Source organism: Melanaphis sacchari, unplaced genomic scaffold (assembly GCF_002803265.2).
Source record: "Melanaphis sacchari strain LSU unplaced genomic scaffold, SCAv2.0 Contig10_pilon_pilon, whole genome shotgun sequence".
NCBI classification, from domain to species: Eukaryota; Metazoa; Arthropoda; class Insecta; order Hemiptera; family Aphididae; genus Melanaphis; species Melanaphis sacchari.
Window position 1 is genome coordinate 1,261,028 of NW_020270420.1, and position 21,296 is coordinate 1,282,323.

The 21,296-nt window shown below is 24.0% G+C and overlaps 1 protein-coding gene across 1 annotated transcript; it reads right to left on the reverse strand.

The window, feature by feature from the left end:
- Positions 1-2,881: 2,881 nt before the first annotated feature.
- On the reverse strand, positions 2,882-19,402 carry LOC112603528 (ubiquitin-like protein 3). Its single transcript, XM_025352136.1, has 4 exons — positions 18,227-19,402; positions 9,558-9,666; positions 3,860-4,024; positions 2,882-3,167 (listed from the first exon to the last, which is right to left on the reverse strand). The coding sequence occupies exons 1-4, from the start codon at positions 18,260-18,262 to the stop codon at positions 3,103-3,105; spliced, it is 375 nt and encodes a 124-aa protein (XP_025207921.1). The 5' UTR covers positions 18,263-19,402; the 3' UTR covers positions 2,882-3,102.
- Positions 19,403-21,296: the final 1,894 nt, after the last annotated feature.

The window sequence follows — 21,296 nt, forward strand, 5'->3', positions numbered from 1 at the left end:
ACGGATAAGACACAAAAATAAAAACATTAAAATTAATAAATTTATCTAAAGCCAATTGATATTAAGACCCCTTAACAGCTTACAGTCCTTAATAAATACATTACTATAAACAGCATATTGTTTATAGGCTTTTTTTGAATTTAACGGCATTCATAAATTGCTTAATACAAATGAAAATTATAATTGTTATTTTATATCGACCTGGCCAATAACTGATTTTTATTGTACATAAATATATCATTAATGTGAAATTTAAGTGCCTACGTTATAATACTAAGAGGATGTTAGCGCATTGTCTGTTTTCTCTCTCTAGCTCACCCGTAAACAAAATGTATTCATGCAAGATCATTTTTTTTATGATTTAGACTATTTAGAGTAATCTTAGAGTAAAATCACTAATTGTAAAAACTATAAAGAATAGTATTATTAAGAGTATGACATATTTATTTAACTAAATATTGTTTTACACTATTTAATATTCATTGCATTTTATTTTTCAAATATTAAGACAAATAACAATAAAAAGTAAAACCAATATGTCAAACCTTCAAAAATATTATCTTCTACAATTTCCGGAATAGACTTTTTTTAATCCACAATTACTTCAAAATCATAAAAAAAAAATTTTGCGTAAATACATTTTATCTTTCGTGCACATGAGTTTGAGAAAAAGACAAATACTTTTCTGATATCCTTTTAATAGAAATACAATTATCAATATAATATACATATCATATATAATTAATGCAAATAATTATTAAGGCAAGGTACCTTTTTTACTCAGGACACTAGGTATTTTCTAAAACTCTGGAGGCATTCTATAGTCCATACTCTATATTTCCATAGTAATATATCGTGTTTTTGTACTTATATTTTGTAACTTTGGTTTTCTTTAACTAAGTTCCTAAGTAAAATCAAAAATAGTATATACACATGATTTATTTTATAAAACAAATTATTATTTTTTACATTAATTATATATAGTAATATTTAATTCCACAAAACCTTGGTTGGGAACCTCTAGATTAAGGACATAAATAGTTTAAAAATGATTAAATATTAATACACATTTCTTCGTATTACTTGTATGCCATATCATATGTTCAGAAATTCATCTCCAATGGAACCAGTGTTAATATCTAATACCACCATAAGATTAATTCAAAAATATAGACTTTTTTAGTGTTATTTTGGATATAATTTCACATAATAAATTTTATCGGTATAACAAAATGACAACAAATCCACCGTATCTCATCTATCGGCTTCTAAACAAGATTAGTGATACAGATATCTTAGATTCCATTGGATATTTTTGAAACACATGGTAAATTAAATTAATATTAAGATTAAATATTTTGAGATTTTTAAACTTGTTATTTAAACATTGCAGATATTAATTGTCCTTAATTTGTGAATCACAATCTATCAAAAAACAAATATTCCAATAATATAAATTCATAATTTAATAATAGTAATAATAACATATTACTTATATTTAAATATCTATATTAAAAATTGATTTTGGAATTTTGGATCAAATAATCTCAATTTAAGTTTCATTTATTTTACAGAAATAAAATTCATATAAAACCCTAATTTCTTTAATATTTCAAATTGTTTGTACACAGAACAATAAAATACATACTTGAAAACCAACAATGATTTGAAACTACCAAATACATATGTTAGATCAATTATTAAAATTTTCACTCATCAGTCATAATATTAAGTGGAATATTATACTAAGATGTTAACAAAGTGTCATAATATTTTACTGAACAATACTTAACAAAGATATTGTTGTAACAACAATTATTAACATTACATTTTTTTTAGGGGATTAAATTAATATTCAAATATTTACGAACAATATTAAATAATACTATATTGATAATAATAATACATACTGTTATATTTAAAATAATCATATATGTTATATATGTATATATATATATATATAATTATGTATTCATTTTTCTTAATATACTTTACACAACGACAACGATAATAATATACACCTAATCCTAAATGTAATTTCGGTTTAAAAAAATAAGGAGATTAGAAATAAAACACAATTTACATCAAGAATCAAAAAGGTGAGATTATACATGTATATATGAACTATATTACACAATTACATATCTAAAAAAATTGTATAATAACGAAAAAATCACAGAAGAGAGTAAAAGCAAAAAAAAAAAAAAATATAATTTATGTATTTTAAGTTTCTTGATAATAGTGTATATTATACTATAATATTTTTATAAACATTATGATTTAAGACAACCAATATAATTAATATCCATACAACAATAAGATCAAGTTTATATTTTATATAGCTTAAGAATAATGAGCACAAACCAAAGCACGACTCTGAGATATTGCAAGTTTTTTTCATTCATCCCGAATATATAATTCAAAACATAATTTAAATGTACGAATGAATATTACTATTTACACATAATATACATCATAAAGACAAATGGAGAACAGTAATCATATACCGTGCACTTACATTTATTTTTTAAATGTATACATATATATTTTTATAAAAATATTTTTATTTTTTATTAACTTTTTTTTGTTGTTTAAAGGAAATAGAACAAATCTAAATAACATAAAATAGTAAAGATTACAGATTTTCATCGTGAATCGCAACAATACAAAATAAGAGATAGTTCGGTTATCTATAACCATGATGGTATAAATTTGTTGCATTCATTTTTATAAATTGAACACAGTTTTTTAAAAGACAGACACAAATGAAATAGGTTTATACTTGTGTCATAATCGTGATGTATTTATAACCCTAATATAATGTTTAATTACATTTTTTGTCCTTAGACCTATCTATAATATAGTTAATAAAAAAAAAAATAATAATAATTTTAATAATAATAATTTAAAAAAATTTGGAGGGGATATCTGAAAATATACAAGTCAAAAAAATCTATAGAACATTAACCCACCAATGGTCACAATTCATCATTGGGTAAATGGTGAGACCACTCACTAAACATTTGTTTTGAAAGTTGCATTTGAAGCATACTTAATTTATTTTTACTAAATACACAATATTTGCATTATTATAGAACACATTCATAATATAGTACAGGCAGCTGAACAGCAACTACTGCTTGCACCTTTACTTTTCTGTCTTTGATCTAGAAAAAATAATAATATTAAATTATTGTATTTTATTTTATTAATAAATAAAAATTTAACTGAATCTATATAGTTTAGATTACTATGTATGAAAAAGTAGAAGGAAGGAAGAGTTATATTTTCAAAACCATTATTAGTTTTAAAATTAAAAGTTTGTATTTTTTTAAAATTATTTAAATTCAATACCATAAGAATTAAATTTTACTAGTATTATTGAAGATAGCTCAAATTATATAAACTAACTATTTAATTTTTAATTTGACAAATTCTTTAATAGCAATATTAAATTAATTTATATAAAAACTTTTTGTTAGAACATAAAAATAATATTAAATTGTTTTAGTAGCTTATAAATTATTTATTCAATTTTAAACAAAAATAATTAGTGCATGTATATTTTTAATAAACTTTGTTACATATCCTTTGAAAAAAAGATAAAAATAAGAAATAAATAAAAATAATAATAATATTAATAAAAATGAATAAATTTTTAAGCTTTGGCCGATAATGGTTCTAATGTTAATACAATGACAATTAAATACCAATCACTAGACTAATTAAAGATCCAAAGAATTTTGAGGTTGCCAACTAGTATTTTCAGATGTTGGCTGTGAATTAGAAGAATAAGTAGTAACATTTGGAGACCACGACTAGTGACCAGAAATTGTTCACTCATTATATTATATCTCACCTTGTGAATTAGGTTCGGGTAATGTTTCCCTTGGTACAAGATGCATAACAGTGGTACGGGCTGGTACAAGTCCTAAAGCACCCAATGTGACGTTGCTGTGCAAAAAACGACCCTGATATATCAGTCTGAGGATCTCTGCTTTTTCGACTGCTTCGTCTGCCCAATCTATAATCATTATAAAGCATAATTTAATGTTTAAATACACTGATATAATATAATAGGCAATAGTATAATATTAATTATAATCAATCGTAGAATAAAATATGTCATATACACATATTATTCAAGCAGTAGATATGGGCAATGTTACAAAGCCGCAGTAATTAAATATTTTTCTAAATAAAAAAAGTATTAAGGCCAGTACATACTATTTGAGTTATAAGCTTATAACTTATCATATGTACAACAATAGTCAAGCACATTAAATACAATAGAAATATGAGTGATAAAAGAAAAACTTGTCATAAAAACAGTTAATCTTTTCCATAGTTTTACAATGTTCTAAAAAAAAAATCTCAAGATTTGTGAAAGTAAGAATTATGATTCCAACAAATACATTAATTGTTTTGTTTTTTATTGCTAAATAACTACTATATACTATATAGTAGATACTAACTAGTAATTACGCATTCCTAGACAGCCGTATAGATACATCAATTGCAAATTTCAATGCCAAAACTATGAGGTCTTAAATGTAACCATTCATCATGAGACTTTTAATATCACTAATGCATTAGAATATTAGAATACAATATTTACAATATAGTATGAAATAAGTAAATCGATCGCTTAGGTATCACGATTTCTTAGTTTTTTTGCTCTAATTTTAGATTCTAAAAAGAGCAATGAATATATTTATTTTCAATTAAAATATTTTTCTATTTTTATTTTTGTATTTAAGACACTTTTTAAAAAATGCTCTGATTATCAATTTTTAAGGAAGTTTCTAGAAACAAGTTGGATCTAATTGGTAGGATCTAATTTTGGAAAGAGATTTTTATCAATACTTCATAAAAAATAATCAAGAAAAAATAAACAATTAAAATACTAACAATTATTAAGTACATAATATCATTATTAAATTATTTATATTTTTGGTTACAAAAAGATTATACCATCTTTACTCAGAATCGTTTTTCCTCATATGATTTATCAATAAATTAAAATTTAACACATGCATTCCATAAGTATTCAATTATGAGATATGTACATTTGATACCTACTATTACACAGTACTTTAAAAAAAAAAAACTAGTAGTTTGTAAATGTTTGTGATTATAACAAACTTTATAAAAATTTGAACTTCAAACATATAAAAAAAATTATGCCTATGTATTTTTATAAATTTTATAAAGATTTAAGAACATCTTAAATTAGATTTTTTCATGACAAATGAATAATTTGTTATTGGCATTTATAGAAAATTATAATAAAAACATATGATGAACATTTCAAAAATCTTTCCTCGTGAACATTTGAATTTAAAAATTAGCTATAAACAAAATAATTTGTAATTTTTAAGATTTTTTCAAAATTCTATCTTTAAACGCTTAAAAAAAATATTGTGACATTGAATTTATGATATTTCTTAATTGGGAAATTAACAACTTATAAAGAATTCCGTATTAAATTTCCCAGTATTTTTATCTAATCACAATTTTCTTTTAATAGCATTAAAAAAAAACAATCGAAAATTTCAATTGTTTAAAAATAGATTTAAAATATAGCTTAGTAAATTGTACTAGATAAAGAAATTGATAATAATAGTTTTTATAATATAAAAACTTATTGAAAATTGTAAGTTTCTAGGTTAATTATTTTTGAATTGTATAAAAAAAAGAAATTTTATCTAAACCTTGTTGAAGATTAAAATTCATGTTTTTCCTTAATTTTTTTACTGGTTTTTCCCGATTGTGCTATAGAAAAATACTGAGAATTTTCAACTTTGGCTTTTTTAAGTACAAACAAAATCCAATTTTTTATCCCAAATCCTTCCTCAATGTTGAATATTAGAGCATTATCGCTGTTAACACGTACCCAAAAAATGTTATATAAAAGCAATACATCCACTCAGAATCAAAAAATAAATATTTGAGGGGCAACGTCTACTAGAAAAGTACTTATCTAGTGTGCAATGATATATAACAAATAACAATACATAATTCCATTAGTTGCCATACTAGCTATAGTCAAATAAAAATCTGTATGTATGAATATTTTTCTCGGAGTTCTGTAGAAAACGTGATATTGATTCTGTTTAAATCATAACAGAATTACACTACAAGTTAAAAACTTAATTATGAATACAAACATAAACAATATACATCAAGTATGCACACTATATATAACATATTATAGAGGTATATTAATAATTTGTGGATATAATAGTTATCTACCTTTAAGTTTTAGATTATAATAATACCCTAGCAACATCCAATTAGTTACCGAAAAAAATGTTGATATACGTTTTGGAACAAATAACAAATGTTATTAAGTATAATATTACTCGTATTAGTTGTACTCATTTTCGATTTTTTTCTTATTTACAAAAGTTATAATTTGGGACACTAAATTTGAATATTTAAAAAAAGAGTCACTCTTTTGAATTTAAGAAATTATATTAAAAAAATGTATTATTTTTTATTATTTTTCATACTTTCTTAGTACCCTCAAAAAAATTCAAAAAGACACTTAGTTTATTTTTTAAATTAGTACATGTTTTACGCTTAATATAAAGACATTTTTCCAATTTTGTTTTCTTATCTAAATGTTGAGTTTTAATTATTAAAATTATTTTTATGGTAGGTATTAAAAAATAATAATAAAAACAAAAACATGTTCAGTTGGTTTTCAGTACTTATCTTAACAACACATATAGAACCACAATTGAACAAGAAATTAGAATATATCATATTTAAAGAGCCCTGATGATAACAGACTAATAAAGTATTATGATAAATGACTTAGAAAGTAAATAAAAAAGGGCCCCCGAAAAAGGAGAATGAAAAATAACAATTCCCAATGTTAAAGTTATTTTAAGCTTTACTAAATAGAACATTAACTGTGTATTTTATTAAAAATAAATACTGAAAAACCTATATTTTTACTTAATTTTTATATTTTTTTAAGTGTAACTTGAAAATTAATTATGATAGTTGAAATCTGATTGTCCCTTCATATTCGGTTTAAAGAAGAATACTAAAAAAATAAAATTGTATTTTGAGATTTTTACAATGAAGAGGTATCACAGTTTTTAAAAACGTCAAGTTTTCTAGTTTTTTTGGTACATAACATCCAAAGTAAGGAAGAGCAATCATTTTTAAACACCCGAAATCAGTACCTTGAAACAGTTAAAACACATATTTTGAAGAAAAAAATCGAAAAATGAGCGTGTAAATCAAACTACATATATTATATCTACGTTTAGTATACGTAGTTCTTCTATTTAATGATACGTTTTGAATTGAACGTTATTATTGTGTACATGATACACCTTGTAGATGCAAAACAAAGTGAGAGAAAGTCTTAAAAAACTCAGTCGCCACTTTGCCAGTCAACCGGCACATTTACATGGTTTATAATACGGCCAACAAAAAAAATTGAAAGATGAAGCTTTCACTCCAATGTTATTAAATGAAAAAATGTAAAATTTCACAAAAAATTGGAATAAAAATATTTATAACTATTTATTTTCAAAAATTGTATTATTTAAATACTTTTACTGAAAAATAATCAGTATTATTTCAACTTAAGTTAGATACTAAATTTTTTATAAGTATCATAAATTCATAACATAAATAAATGTATTCCTAGGGAGATTATGCCCTAAATATTAATAAATGAAGGATCTAATAATTTTTAGAAAAATACTTAACTAGTAAAACCGATGAGAAAGAGAAATGACAGAGACAAAATAGTCAGGTCAAAACAGTCACACTTTTGGATCGCTAAAATGTTAATTTCCATATAGATAAAAAATAATACCTTCAAATTATTATTATATTTAATATGGTTACTATTAAATATAGACAAGTCCAAGAAAATAAAATACAATAATTAAAAAATATAATTGTATGTACTTATAACAAAATACAAAATATGTATTAAAATAATAGCCATAGATACTATACATTATCTTTCAATGTCAATAACAATAATTTTTAAAATTTTATTTTTTAAGTTTTATATTAGTAATAACTAATAAGTAATAACATATGACGTTATTTTAATATGATTTTTCAAACTTTATTAAATTTTACAAGACGCATATTTTTAAGTTAAATAACATATTTTCATTTAATGAATTTTGAGCCTCACAAAATTTTTTTTTATCCTCGGAATCTTTGTGATATCCTTGGACAAAACAATGCTCTTTAGTCTTAATGATTTTATACAAATGAAAACTTCATCTTATAGATACAACACAAATAGTATTAACAATTAATTATTCTACAAGTGTTTACAATAAAATTATCTGTTTTTAAATGTTGGCTAGTTGCAATGTATAATAAAATCATATTTTACTGTCACACTCAATTACATATAACACGCGTGATTTTATACTAAAAAGAATATACTATTCAGATTAATATAATATTACTTTATACATAAGAATAGACCAATGACAACCTAATAACGTCCAAATACTATTTTATTATATCTAATTTTTAAAATAAGAGACAAAAAATAAATATAAAAATAAATATTTAAATGTATTTGTCTGCTTAGGCCAAATTTTAAAAATATTAAATTCAAATATACTTAAAAAAATATATAATTGGCTTGTTATTATTATTTATTATTGTGTAAAAGTATATCATTGTAGGTATTTATAATAATAATGAAAATGTATTTTTATGACGTAAATACAGCATGTTGTTTTTAGTAAATAATCGTTTTCTCTTACGTCATTAACTTACAAGCAATAACAATGTATTATTTTTATTTGTTTCTAATAGACATAAGACAGGTAGTAGATACACGCCATTTTTATTATAACTTAAAACATTACTTAAAATTTTTATAAATTATAACCTTGTAGCCAGTACGTATGCTATAAATTTTGTTTCTATTATGGTGTATTGTTTATTATTATAAAAAAATAGTTTTCATTCCATGTTAATCTAAATCTCTAACAATTAAATTAAGAAAACTAAATCCTGATTCGTCGTTAGTTAAAGTCCTAAATTTTAATTACAATAAATAATTAGTCCGAGTTATTTGAACTACGATTATTTATTTTTAGAAGCATAAATAATCGGCAAATTATAGTTAATAGCTATAACTCATAATATTATTTGTGAAAATAATGAACATAATATTATATTCAAGTACATTAGAAAAAAAAGAAACAATTTACTTAGTAAGTAAATTAGAGAAAAATAAATCTAAATATTTGTTTTGTAATATATATTATTAAATTTTAGATAATTAGTTAACTAAAAGAAAAGTTTTTAAATAATCTTAAATTTTGCTTTGAATTAGTGTAAAATATAATTAGTATGTTCTTTTGTGGTAAATTTAAAATTTTCTTGCGACAATCTAACAATAAGGACTTAAATAATGAAGTTTGTTAAATTGTATAATTAATTTCAATTCAAATACAATTAATTTACAATATTTTATTTATTTTTAATACTCGTGCTTAAAATTTTTACAGTACTAATTTTAATACTACTATTTTAAAAATAAATCTTACCTTCTGGCCAATTATCAAAAATTGCTTGAGCTATATCACCCGCCGAGTCGTTAGGGCTAAATATGAATTCTTTAGTTTTACCGCTGACAAGAATCAATCTGAGGTTTATCTATAACATAAATATAAACATTAAAATATCTGCATGAATCTAATACCAATAAATTATTTTTAAATTTATAATTAAAGTTAGTTTTTATACAAAAAGAACCTTAGTTTTTAACAAATCTTCAGGGTTAAGACCATTTATTACTGACACTAAAACAACTAAATCATGATCTACAGACAATTTATCGCTCTTTGGCGTATAACTGAAAACCATATTTTAATTTAAAAATGTCAACTTCGATATAAACTGACTCTATATAGGTAAAACACAAAATCAGAATTGAAGATTCTACAAACAATCAGACTGCCAGAAAAAATAAGACAAACAATAAAATTGAAGACTGGGAAGTAAAATTCACATTCTACTCCTATTCAATTCATGCTTTTGTTTATAAGCAAGGACAATATGTACGGACATCACATAAGTATTGATATATTATGTACGTGCGTTGGGTTAAGAATAAGATATTTCATGAAATCATCAAATTACATAATTAAATAAATAAAATAGGTAGATTATTATATATTTATATACGAAAATATATCATATAGTTGTATGAATAAAGCTAAAACTAATATAAATTGATGATTACAAGATATACATTTTACCAGAATAACAAAAAACGATTAAATATTTTTTTTTTTATTAATTAATACAACTATAACATAAATTAATAGTATGTAATATATACCTATCTAAACTATTGGATATTTAACATAGATATTTTTTAATAAAAAAATAATTTTATTTCTTAATGCAATTTATATTGTAGATAAACAATAATTATAATAATACGTCGGATAATATTATGTAATTTTTGCCACTATATGTTTTTATATTCTTGTTTTAAATAACTTTTAGAAATTATAAAATTATTAATGAAAAATAAGAATTGCATTTAACTCTTTGAGTCATCTCTATGTTCTTTTATGTAAAACATTTCGACAATTATTAAAACTTAAGTTCTCGCAAACATTGCATTTATATCTTTAATCTATATAGGTAGACAATAAAATGCATTGTCTTCTAAAATAAGAGTAGTAAGTTTAGACATTTTTAAAAAATAAACATGAGAGTACGTCTTATTTAAAATATTAATTTTACAGATAAAAAGTTGATGGATTTGTTTGTAAAATACATATGTTTTATTAATAATTATTTTTTTTTGTAGTATTTAAACATTCGTTGGAAGTTTATTCTCGGAAATAGAACACGTCTGTTGCAAAAAGGGTGGTCCTGCTAAACGGAAATGGGTCACCAGGGCTCAGTTCCAAGGCAAAAAGGAGGGAGAATGAGAACGAAACCTACCACCGGGTGAAGGGCGCAATCGATATTCTGATGGTTCTGTGGTAGACTAAGAGACAAAGAGGAAGGGAAAAAACTGCTGATAACTAACAGTCGACAAAACACCTCATAGACAATAAAAGACTTTTTTTCATTTATTCTTAGAATAAGAAAGAAAATAAGTAATTAAAAATTTGAAAAATATCAGTATGACAATGTTTTTATGTAGCTAGTAAATATCAAAAAATTATAAATATAAAATTTATATTATATATTTATTATTTTTTTTTTTTTTGTATTTAATACAAACGTATTTTTATATAACTTATAAAGATATTATACAATTTTGTTAATCAATATTAAGTATCTGTACACTATAAAAGAAAATTATTTTAATTAAAATAAATTGAACCATTCATGATTCATTTAGACTTAAATTTATTAATTTATGAAAAAACAATTAAATTAAATTAAAACATATATAAATGTAATAATATAGATATTTAAATGGCAGGTATTAAATCTAATTACTTAATTATTTTTATATGTTATTAAATGTATGTCTTATTTAGTTTGAACATTTTATTAAAAAATTTATTAACTTATTGTAAGACACTAACAAAATTTATTATCAAAAAAACATTTCAGTAAAAATAATATATTTAATATTTTCGAATAATTTTTTTTTTTTTAATTACATTTGTTTGTTGGGCGTTAGTTTATTGCTTAAGTGTAACAAAATAGGTCACGCTAAAAATATTTCAAAAAATAATACTTATTAAAGAGCTTATACTAAGCAATAGTATAAACACAAAGACATGTATCGAGTAAAATCTAATAAAAACATTTAATTTGAGAATGAATAAAATATTTTTATCTATAAAATAAATATGAGATACATTAACTAGCATAATTTCTTTTATAATATCTTCATAAATATCGCAGACATTGAATGAACTTCTTTAAAATAATAAAATCAATATACCTACATAAAATAGACAGCCTTGTAGAAGTTACACTTATATTGTTATATTTTTTGCAAAATTGCACAACAAAGATATATTAAATATGAATTGTAAATATCGCATTATTAAGAAACATAAGCTATAATATTTAAAACGCTAATAAACTGATCCAGTATTCTTAAATTAGATTTTACTATTTTTGTTCTAAGTGTAAAATATAGGTATTAGTATTTAAAATATATAAATATTTTAAATACCTACTAAAATTATTATCGTTTTTCAAATATTAAAATCAAGAGTTTAGTGTTATTTTTATAATATCTGTTTAATCCAAATATTAGACAAAAATATATTTATAGTTTTATAATAACCTAAATTGATCCCTAAATATTTGTGACATACATACATCAGAAGATCACACCATGGTCTATGCATTATATTATATTCGCATTTTTTTAAAAAAAAAACTTTAATAGGTATTTTTATTAATATTTGCGGGTTACATCTATACAATAAATATTGTAAATTGAGAATATATATAACATTTTATTTATATAATATGTTTATAAAAATATAACATAATATAAAAATAAAACTTAAATAAACTAAAATATGACAAATATTTTACATAACAATAATACATTTCAATGGCATCTGGATCATTAAAATTAATAATAGATTGTAGATACAAATGGTGAGATCCCCTGGAGAACAGTATAGTACAAATAATTATAGTTTTAAATAAACTATTGCATGGATAGTTCAAAAATACCGGATGTATCAATTCAGAAAGCATTAATTTATAAATTAAATATCAATATAAAATTATGGATCATCAAAATAGAAGTCATGTAAAATAATATGATATGATAATCTTGTAAATTAATGACATTTTTGAAAAATAATTATTGCACAAATCAATTTAAAATAAAATATTTTCAATAGAAATATTAAAGATGTTATGAAACATAATACATGAATATATATATATATATAATTTTTGATGCACGTGTTTTTATTAAAAATAACGGATTTTTATCATCAGTTCAACTCCATTTATACAATAATAATATACAAAATTTAAAATACAGTAATGGCAGTATACGTAATTGTCGTGTCAACTTTTTCGATTTTTCTTTCGTGAATTATGTTCTTAGTGTCGAACAATTTTGGTAGTCAATAAGTTGAAAAGGGCTAATTTTTAAAACATTATAGACACAAACCTAAGACCTTAGATAATGGTATAAATATGAAATATGTTGGGTTATTTGAAATACGTAGCAATGAAAAAATATTTGTTAAATACGATTATCTATGAAAAATTTCAATAAAATACGACGTTTAAAAATTATAAATAATTTATAATTGCACTAATTTTTAATATGACTGTAGGCAGGCTACTTTGATAGCACTGCTGGTACCTAATATCTATCAATATTATTTTTAACCATCACATGGAGGAAATATTCAATTTATGGGGCATATATTTTAAGTACGGATTTTAATTCTCAAAACTGTTTTAAAATCATCATTTTATTCTACTAGTAAAACAACGGTTCGGATATTTTTTTCATTCAGTTGTTAAAGGTCAAGTGTTTAAGTGTTTAACATTAAAAACTACTTTTTTAAACATTGACAAAAATAAAAATAAAAAAAACCTTCGACTGATGATTGATAAGCAAATCAAATGGATAAGATCTTTTTTCAAAATTAAAAAAATAAAAGTATTTTGAACATAAACAAAAAAAAATATTAAGTGATATCAAATTTTAACTTAATAGTAATTACTAATATTTAAATTAAAAAAATCTTGAATAGTAATTCTTTATCCCTTGAAAACCTTAGTCCCCTAGAACCATCTTTTGAATGAGATAATAATTATGCTTTTAAACTTAATATAACACACTAATGAAGCTACTAAAACAGTGATGTCTATGTATTTATTTTGTAATAAGTACAAATAAAAAATTGCACAATTAATAAATATAAATTAAATATATATATATTATATACGTATAACAAATCTTACTAAAACATATATAAAATTAATTTGGTTTCTTAGGAAAGCTACCCTCATTAATTTTTCAAAGTATTAGATTATTAAATGAAAATGAGCATTATATCAACATGTACATCTAATCAAAATCAAAATCTTAGTATTTAAACAACTTTATAATCATCTCCAATTTAAATTTAAAAAAATTTTAAAAAAATGAGTACAAAATTTACAATAACTACCTACATTAAAAATATTTTTATAATTTATTTCAATATGTGATAAGGACGTTGTAAATAAGACTTAATTATAGTTATCAGTACATTTAAATGCAATTAATATGACTTCATCTTTAATTATCTACCTACCCAAATAGTAATTATATTTTAAGATAACACATAATAATTAAATACACCCAACAATAAAATATATATTACCTATATATATTATTCACATATACCTACATTATATTTTATATACATATTATTGTGAATAGTCAAAATTAAAACATAAAAATATATCAATAATAGCATAACATTATTTTAAAAGCTTAATATAAAAATTAACTAGTCTGTCAAATATCTAAGTGCTTGTATGAAAAATAAAACACAAACAAATTAATAACAGTCAAATTAATAAAAACTCAAAATATACATCTATAATTTACCTATATCAATTAAAATAACAAAGTTATTATAAAATCTAAGTATAATATTAATAACATAATTCCTAATCAATTTTAATACCTAGATAGAAAAGTTTCAGAATAACTATAGAACATTTACAATTGAATAATTTGTAAATTTAAAATTTAAAAATTTTAAACCATTTCCATTTAAGTTACTCTAAAATTAAAAACACATTATTAGATACACATAAACATTTTAATATTCTAAACATAAAAATTAATTTTGTTTATGAAGGGAAGAATAAAAATAAAACTTAAAATTAAAACATAGTTAAAAATATTTCTTACAATACAGTTATGCAGTGGTTCTCAACCGGTTTTGTAAGACAACACCCTAATTTAGAACCATAAAAATGACGACACACTTACAACTAGTAATGGATTTTTGAAAAAGTAAAATTTATAAGTAATTTATAGTTAATAAGTACATTTATATATTAGCATTTTAATGAAAAATAAAAAAACAAAAATTTTAAATTTACTTTAGTAAAATTTAAACAGTTCAAAAAAAGTATTAGTTTATAAAGAAGAATTAGCGCGATACTTGTGATTAGTGAACTGATCATAGAAATTTGATTTGTGGGCGAATATTTGACAAACTTACACATAATTTAATTTCGATACCTTTAAATATACTTTTTTTTTGGTTTTTGATATTTCTAATGTCGAAAATAATGATTCACACACGTGTGATATTGAAAAAGGAAGCAAAATTTACAATGCATTTTACTCACTCTGGTGTGTTTGTTTTGTAAAGAAATCCAAAATGAAACATTTTCAAACATATCAAATTTAGATTTTAGCGTTGTATTTAATAATATTTCATATGTTCTTTTTCTGCAGAAGTTAAGTTTGTATTTTTAATATTTTCTTCCCCACATGGACCATATCATAATAAGACTATTATTAATATATTATACTATTTATATTTTGAAAGCTTACAGTTTAAACAAGTAATATTTTGGCAACACACACCACGGTAATACGTAATACACCGGTTGAGAATCAAGGGGTCATAAGAATATAATTTGAACTTAAATAGTCATAAAAGGATAGTGAATGTCAATTATTTAAATATAGTTAGTATACCTACCAAAATTAAAGATCTTAGAACTAAAAATGCAATTTTTAAAAAAAAGCAGAAAAATATTTTAAATGACCTAAAATTATTTGTAAGTAATAAATTTTACAAAAAAAAAAAATAATATTATAAAAAAATTTACTGGAAAATAGATTATGCTTTGATCAATAAATACAATACACAAATATTGACTATGATATAAATCTATAGGTAGTAAAACAATAATTATTATGGCAGTTCCGTCATCAAAAGATATTTTGCAATGAATATTTACATGTTCAATACATGTAAGACAAGCAAAGGGGACTTATAACTCAAAAAAAATTATAGGTAATAGATGTAAAAATGTATAGGTCAAGACATTTAAATTTTTAAGAATTTGGATTTAATCAAATCTAAAATAGAATTATTTTAGCAGTTATTATGTAGGTATATTGTAAAGTATGGTCATAAATTATAACTAATAATCTTAAGCTAATATTTTATAACAATAAATTCATTTCTTCATCTACTTAAAATTTTCTTTTAATATAATAATTGTATTAAAGCTTAGAAATAACTAAGAATTATAACAATCTACGAAGTTGTAACTATTTTTCATTCTTTTAATAAATATTCAAAATTTGACAACAAATTATTGGTTTTACAATGATTTATTGGTATTAATTTTTAGACTTGATTTACCCCCAACAACTTGAAGAAGTTGTGTCCAATATTAACTATTGTCTGGAAAACATTTTAATACAAAGTAAAATCATATACCTAGATAAATATATAGACATTTTTTTTTTCAAAAATAGAGTTCACTATCATTTTAAATTTAAAAAAAAACTTTTTACTTTATTCAAAAGTTATAAAATATTTCATAAAGAAAAATAGCTAGTATCTGTGGCTTATCAGATTTCTCATGATAAATTTAACTAGGTGCCTATTTCTTGTTTTATTAGTCAAAAAAATAAAACAAAAACATTTATGTAAGACAATCATTATAAAAACATAGAACAGTCTTCTAATTATATAACTTGTACCTAGGTATACTTTAATAGTTTGATATATTATTAAGTGGCAAACATTTAATTTTTTTACTTGAAACCTCTTCCATTAATTAAGTAAATATACTTATAAATCCATATATTTCAGAATTATTTTATTTCTCTTGGAGTAAAATAAGAATTATATGTTACAAAAACATCATAATGTAAGACATTTTAAGTTTACCAAACTAGATATGAAAATATTTTTTTAAATATAGGAACCTATCTATCTATATCAAATCTTAGACATATTCTATAACCTATATTCAGTCACTTTGAACTAAACCAACATAATGTCTGTATAGATAACAATTAAGGACCTACATTATAATTATATTATACGCAATTAACACCAAAATTAATTAGATAGGTACCTAATAAATAATTTAATAATAATATATTGATAGACAGTATCGAGGACACCTCATTAATAACACAACTGTTATAATAACTGTAAAATGTCATCATCTATCAAAGAAAAATATTACATGTGGCAACTTTATGATGCTATATTGATGTGTCTTTACCATCACACAATCAAAATAAGTAAGTAATTATTAGGTGCATTAAAACATGACCTAAAATAATAATAATAATAAAAAACAATGTCTACTTATAATTGGGTATTTTAAATGATAGAATATAATTATTAAACTCATAAGATACTTAAGCAAAATTGATAAATTTATTCTTTTATATTATACAATCATCACAAAAATAGGAATAAATACATTTATATACAAATTATTATTATATTGGTTATAGGCTTAATTATTATATTGAACTTGATACCTATAAATTAACTAGGTACAGAAAAAGTTATTGATTTTGAATAAGTTTATTCTATTTATTTAACTTGAAGCAGCTTACTTTAAGATTTAGAATTACATTTAAACATATATTCTTCAATAAGCACCTATAATTAAAATGTTTAACACAAAATAACAAAAAATATTCATAATGTATCTATCTACTTAATGATTTATACTTTTTCATAGTTAAAATTACTAAAAATTAATTATATTTAACTTGCAATATTAATTGGTACATTGAAAGATACTAAACATTAGTTAAGCATAGCAAATATTTAACTTAGTGGCAAAAAAATTTATAATTGTGAGTTTGTTTTAATTTATTTTTGATAATAAAAATCATTTCTAAACCTACATAACAAAAAAGAAAGAACTGGTAGACTTTCTCTTTAAATTAGTTTATGCAATCTACAAAAAAATGAATAGCCTGAATTTATCATTATTAATAAAACTATCAACCTGTAGACATGTTATTAATGATGATATCAAGATGCATATGTATCATATTTAAACAACTGCAAGCACTTATACTGTAAATTAAAAAACTAAAATGTATAGACAACTTTATAGCATATACAAATGGATAAAATCAATGTGTATATTAGGTATATCATATGTATTTTAACATATACTTTCTAATAAGACAGACAGTTTTTTAACCTATAAATTATGTTAAAAATGATTAGAATATAAATTGACATACCTTGTCAGACGGAATGGACCTGATAGACGTAGTCATGTTTGTTTTGACGAGCGACGTTAGTACGCTACAAGGTAACTGCAGGTGATGTCCGTTGTCGGATTGCTGATAAAAAATCCGCCGAAGTCATGGAACGGGGACAATTCTTCTCCACGGTTCGCCAACGACAACACCACCGACAAACTTAACGTATTATCTACTCGGTAGCAGTTACACACACAGACTTTGGAAATCCAAAAGCACCATACAACAATGAAAGCAAAACCGCGTTTGTACTATTTATTGGCGGTTAGGTAAAATACAATAACCGTATGATGTTGATGTATGATAATTATTATTACCGGAACTATGTATCGCACTGGCACTGAACAGTGGCGACGGCTACCTACCTACCTACCTACCTATATAACTACCTACGACAATACCGTTAACGGCAGCAGCTCGACGACGACGACGAAATCGGACGACGGCACTACGCCATATTGACGCGATCACAACGAAATAAGTCTCGAACAATAATTACAATACGTACGGAACAACGTCGGCGGTGGAACGAAAATCTCGCAAACGTCGGAGGATATTATAATAACTTGACGACAATAATATGATACTGCGTTACTACTGATGTTATTATTATTATTATTATTATTATTATTGTTTGACGAGAATCCGCTTTCGGGACACCACCACCACCAACCAGCCGTACGCGAGAGGAGCCAGCGCAGCGCTAATAAGTTATTCACATCAGTCAGTGGCGTACAAAAGAGAAAATAAAAAAAAATTGAAAAAAAAAAAAAAACAATAATAATAATAAAATGTATCTGTAACTATAATAGTATTAATAGTAATATAATATATTGTGTGTGTGTGGTACGTGCGTCTGAAACGCGCGTGTGTGTGCGCACTAATGCGTATGTGGATATGAATGTGTGTGTGTGTGTGTGTGTGTGTACGTGACGTGCGCGCGCGCTCGCTTGATTAGAAGATGCAGCTATAGAGAGTGGCGGATCCTTTGTGATGACTGGGAAAACGGTGGGGGCGTGTCAGGTGGTTTCCTATATAGCGACCTCACCGCCGCCGCGGCCGTAGGTACAGTGCCGTTGCCGTGGTGCTCGGTGCGCTGCAATGCTGGTGCCGGACGCCCCGTGCGTGGCCTGCCGCTGTGCACGTACGACTCCGGCTCTCTCGTGCGGTGTCACAACTTACAATCGTGGTTCGAGACTTCGAGTCTCTAGACCACCGCCGCCGTCGATCGGCCGCGGGCCGCTAGCAAGGTGCACGTCGCGCCGCCGCCGGACTAGTAGAATCTTGGCAACACTGTTAAGCGCGCGCTCGCCCGTCACTGACGGGATTACGGCGCGGAAACGGGACCACCGACTCGCCGCCGCGCGCGTTTGACACCGATGTCTTACGGCATTAATAATATTACTGTATAGTATAACCATAAATATTATAAAATATTCACACGCACACATCATTATTAATAATATTTATCCGATCGTGACGTACATCGTCCATAAAAATAATAATTATTTATTTTTTTTTTTTTTTAAATAATAGAATAATTTATGTATAATATTTGCGTGATTATAATATATTCGGTTTAACATTGATTTCGTTACTTAAAAAAAGACTTTCAGACAGTGAATGGAGCGATCGGGGATAAATGTATGAGTTTTACAAGTATTACAATTTTTTATTTTTCTTGTTTTTGTCTGTTAATAAGGTGGTTTCTGATGGTAAATTACGTCTATATAATTCATAGTTTGTGGGTACACCTTCTCTTTGGGAAGATAATAGAAAAAATTCTAAGAACTTTAAAATATAATAGAAGAAATTAGTAAAAACGTGATTTTATATTTTAGTTTAAATTGAAAAATGAACTTGAATTACTAATAAGCAATAAGTAATAACTAATAAGTATTTCTTCTAAAAATATTGATAAAAAATGTTATGCTTAGATAAAAAACTTGAAATTTTAAAACAAGATTTCTAGTCGTATAGGTTAGGTACTGGTATGCATAAATCAATTAAAATTTGACTCAGTAGTGTTCTACACTATGACGAGATATGATTCACATTTATATAGCTTTACTTACTATACTATACAGCGGTGAGCGACTTCTTTAATTTTTTTTTAAATATTTAAAATATTATGTGAAATTAACTGAAAAAATTTTAATTAATTTACATAAATGATTTAGACTATACTTTGACCACTGTCTAACACAGACACTTCACATCCACAATAAATGACTCATCCTAAATAACAGATTCCGATCATTTCGCTTTCTCTTTGTCTCAAAACACACAAATTTCTGCAACAAAATATTAATTTATAAGACCCTCTTAACATAAATCGTATTCAAACTTTCCAGTCGAAGCGCCTTCGTTAAATCACTAAAGCTCCATGCTATGCTCTAATCACACATTCGCACACTTCATACTGATCTCTCTATACCTCATTGTCTCCAAAATCACTAATACTCTTTACAAAAGATTCAATACTTGTTTCCAAAGCTTGTGAAGAAACTAGCTAAACCTCACATCCTTTGTAACCCTGAATGATATCCAATGACGTATATTTAGGTTTTTGTCATGGGGGGGGGGGGGGAATATGACTTGAAGATACCAATGAGAATATTGTACAACATACTATACTATTTTAATTCTTGCAAATTTAATCAATTATTGAAAGAAAAGAAATATATTAATAATTTTTTAAATAATATGATGACTATAACTATTTGTGTGTATACATCCTATGGGAGGGGGGATTTATCCCCTTGATCCCTTCTGTGAATACGCCACTAGTGGTATCTAAAACGTAAGTGGTGTCAGAACCTGGTAACATAAACTGAAAATTAACACACCTACGCTGAAGTACCTTCATTAAAATATTATTAAAGCCATTAAATACCTACAACATTTACATTTATTGCACTAATATTTTATAGATTTTATAATAAAAAATGAATGTTAAAAAAAAATTATTTGGAAACGAAAACATAATTAATTATTTAATTATCGAAGTAATATTAATAAAATACTGAGTATATTAATATATTATTAT

Excerpts from the sequence above, each read along its gene's own strand:
- LOC112603528 (XM_025352136.1), bottom strand. The coding sequence starts at position 18,262 with ATGACTACGTCTATCAGGTCCATTCCGTCTGACAAG. Across the intron at positions 4,025-9,557 it reads TTTTGATAATTGGCCAGAAG|ATTGGGCAGACGAAGCAGTC; the intron begins GTAAGATTTATT and ends TAATGATTATAG. Across the intron at positions 3,168-3,859 it reads ACCCGAACCTAATTCACAAG|ATCAAAGACAGAAAAGTAAA; the intron begins GTGAGATATAAT and ends TATTTTTTCTAG.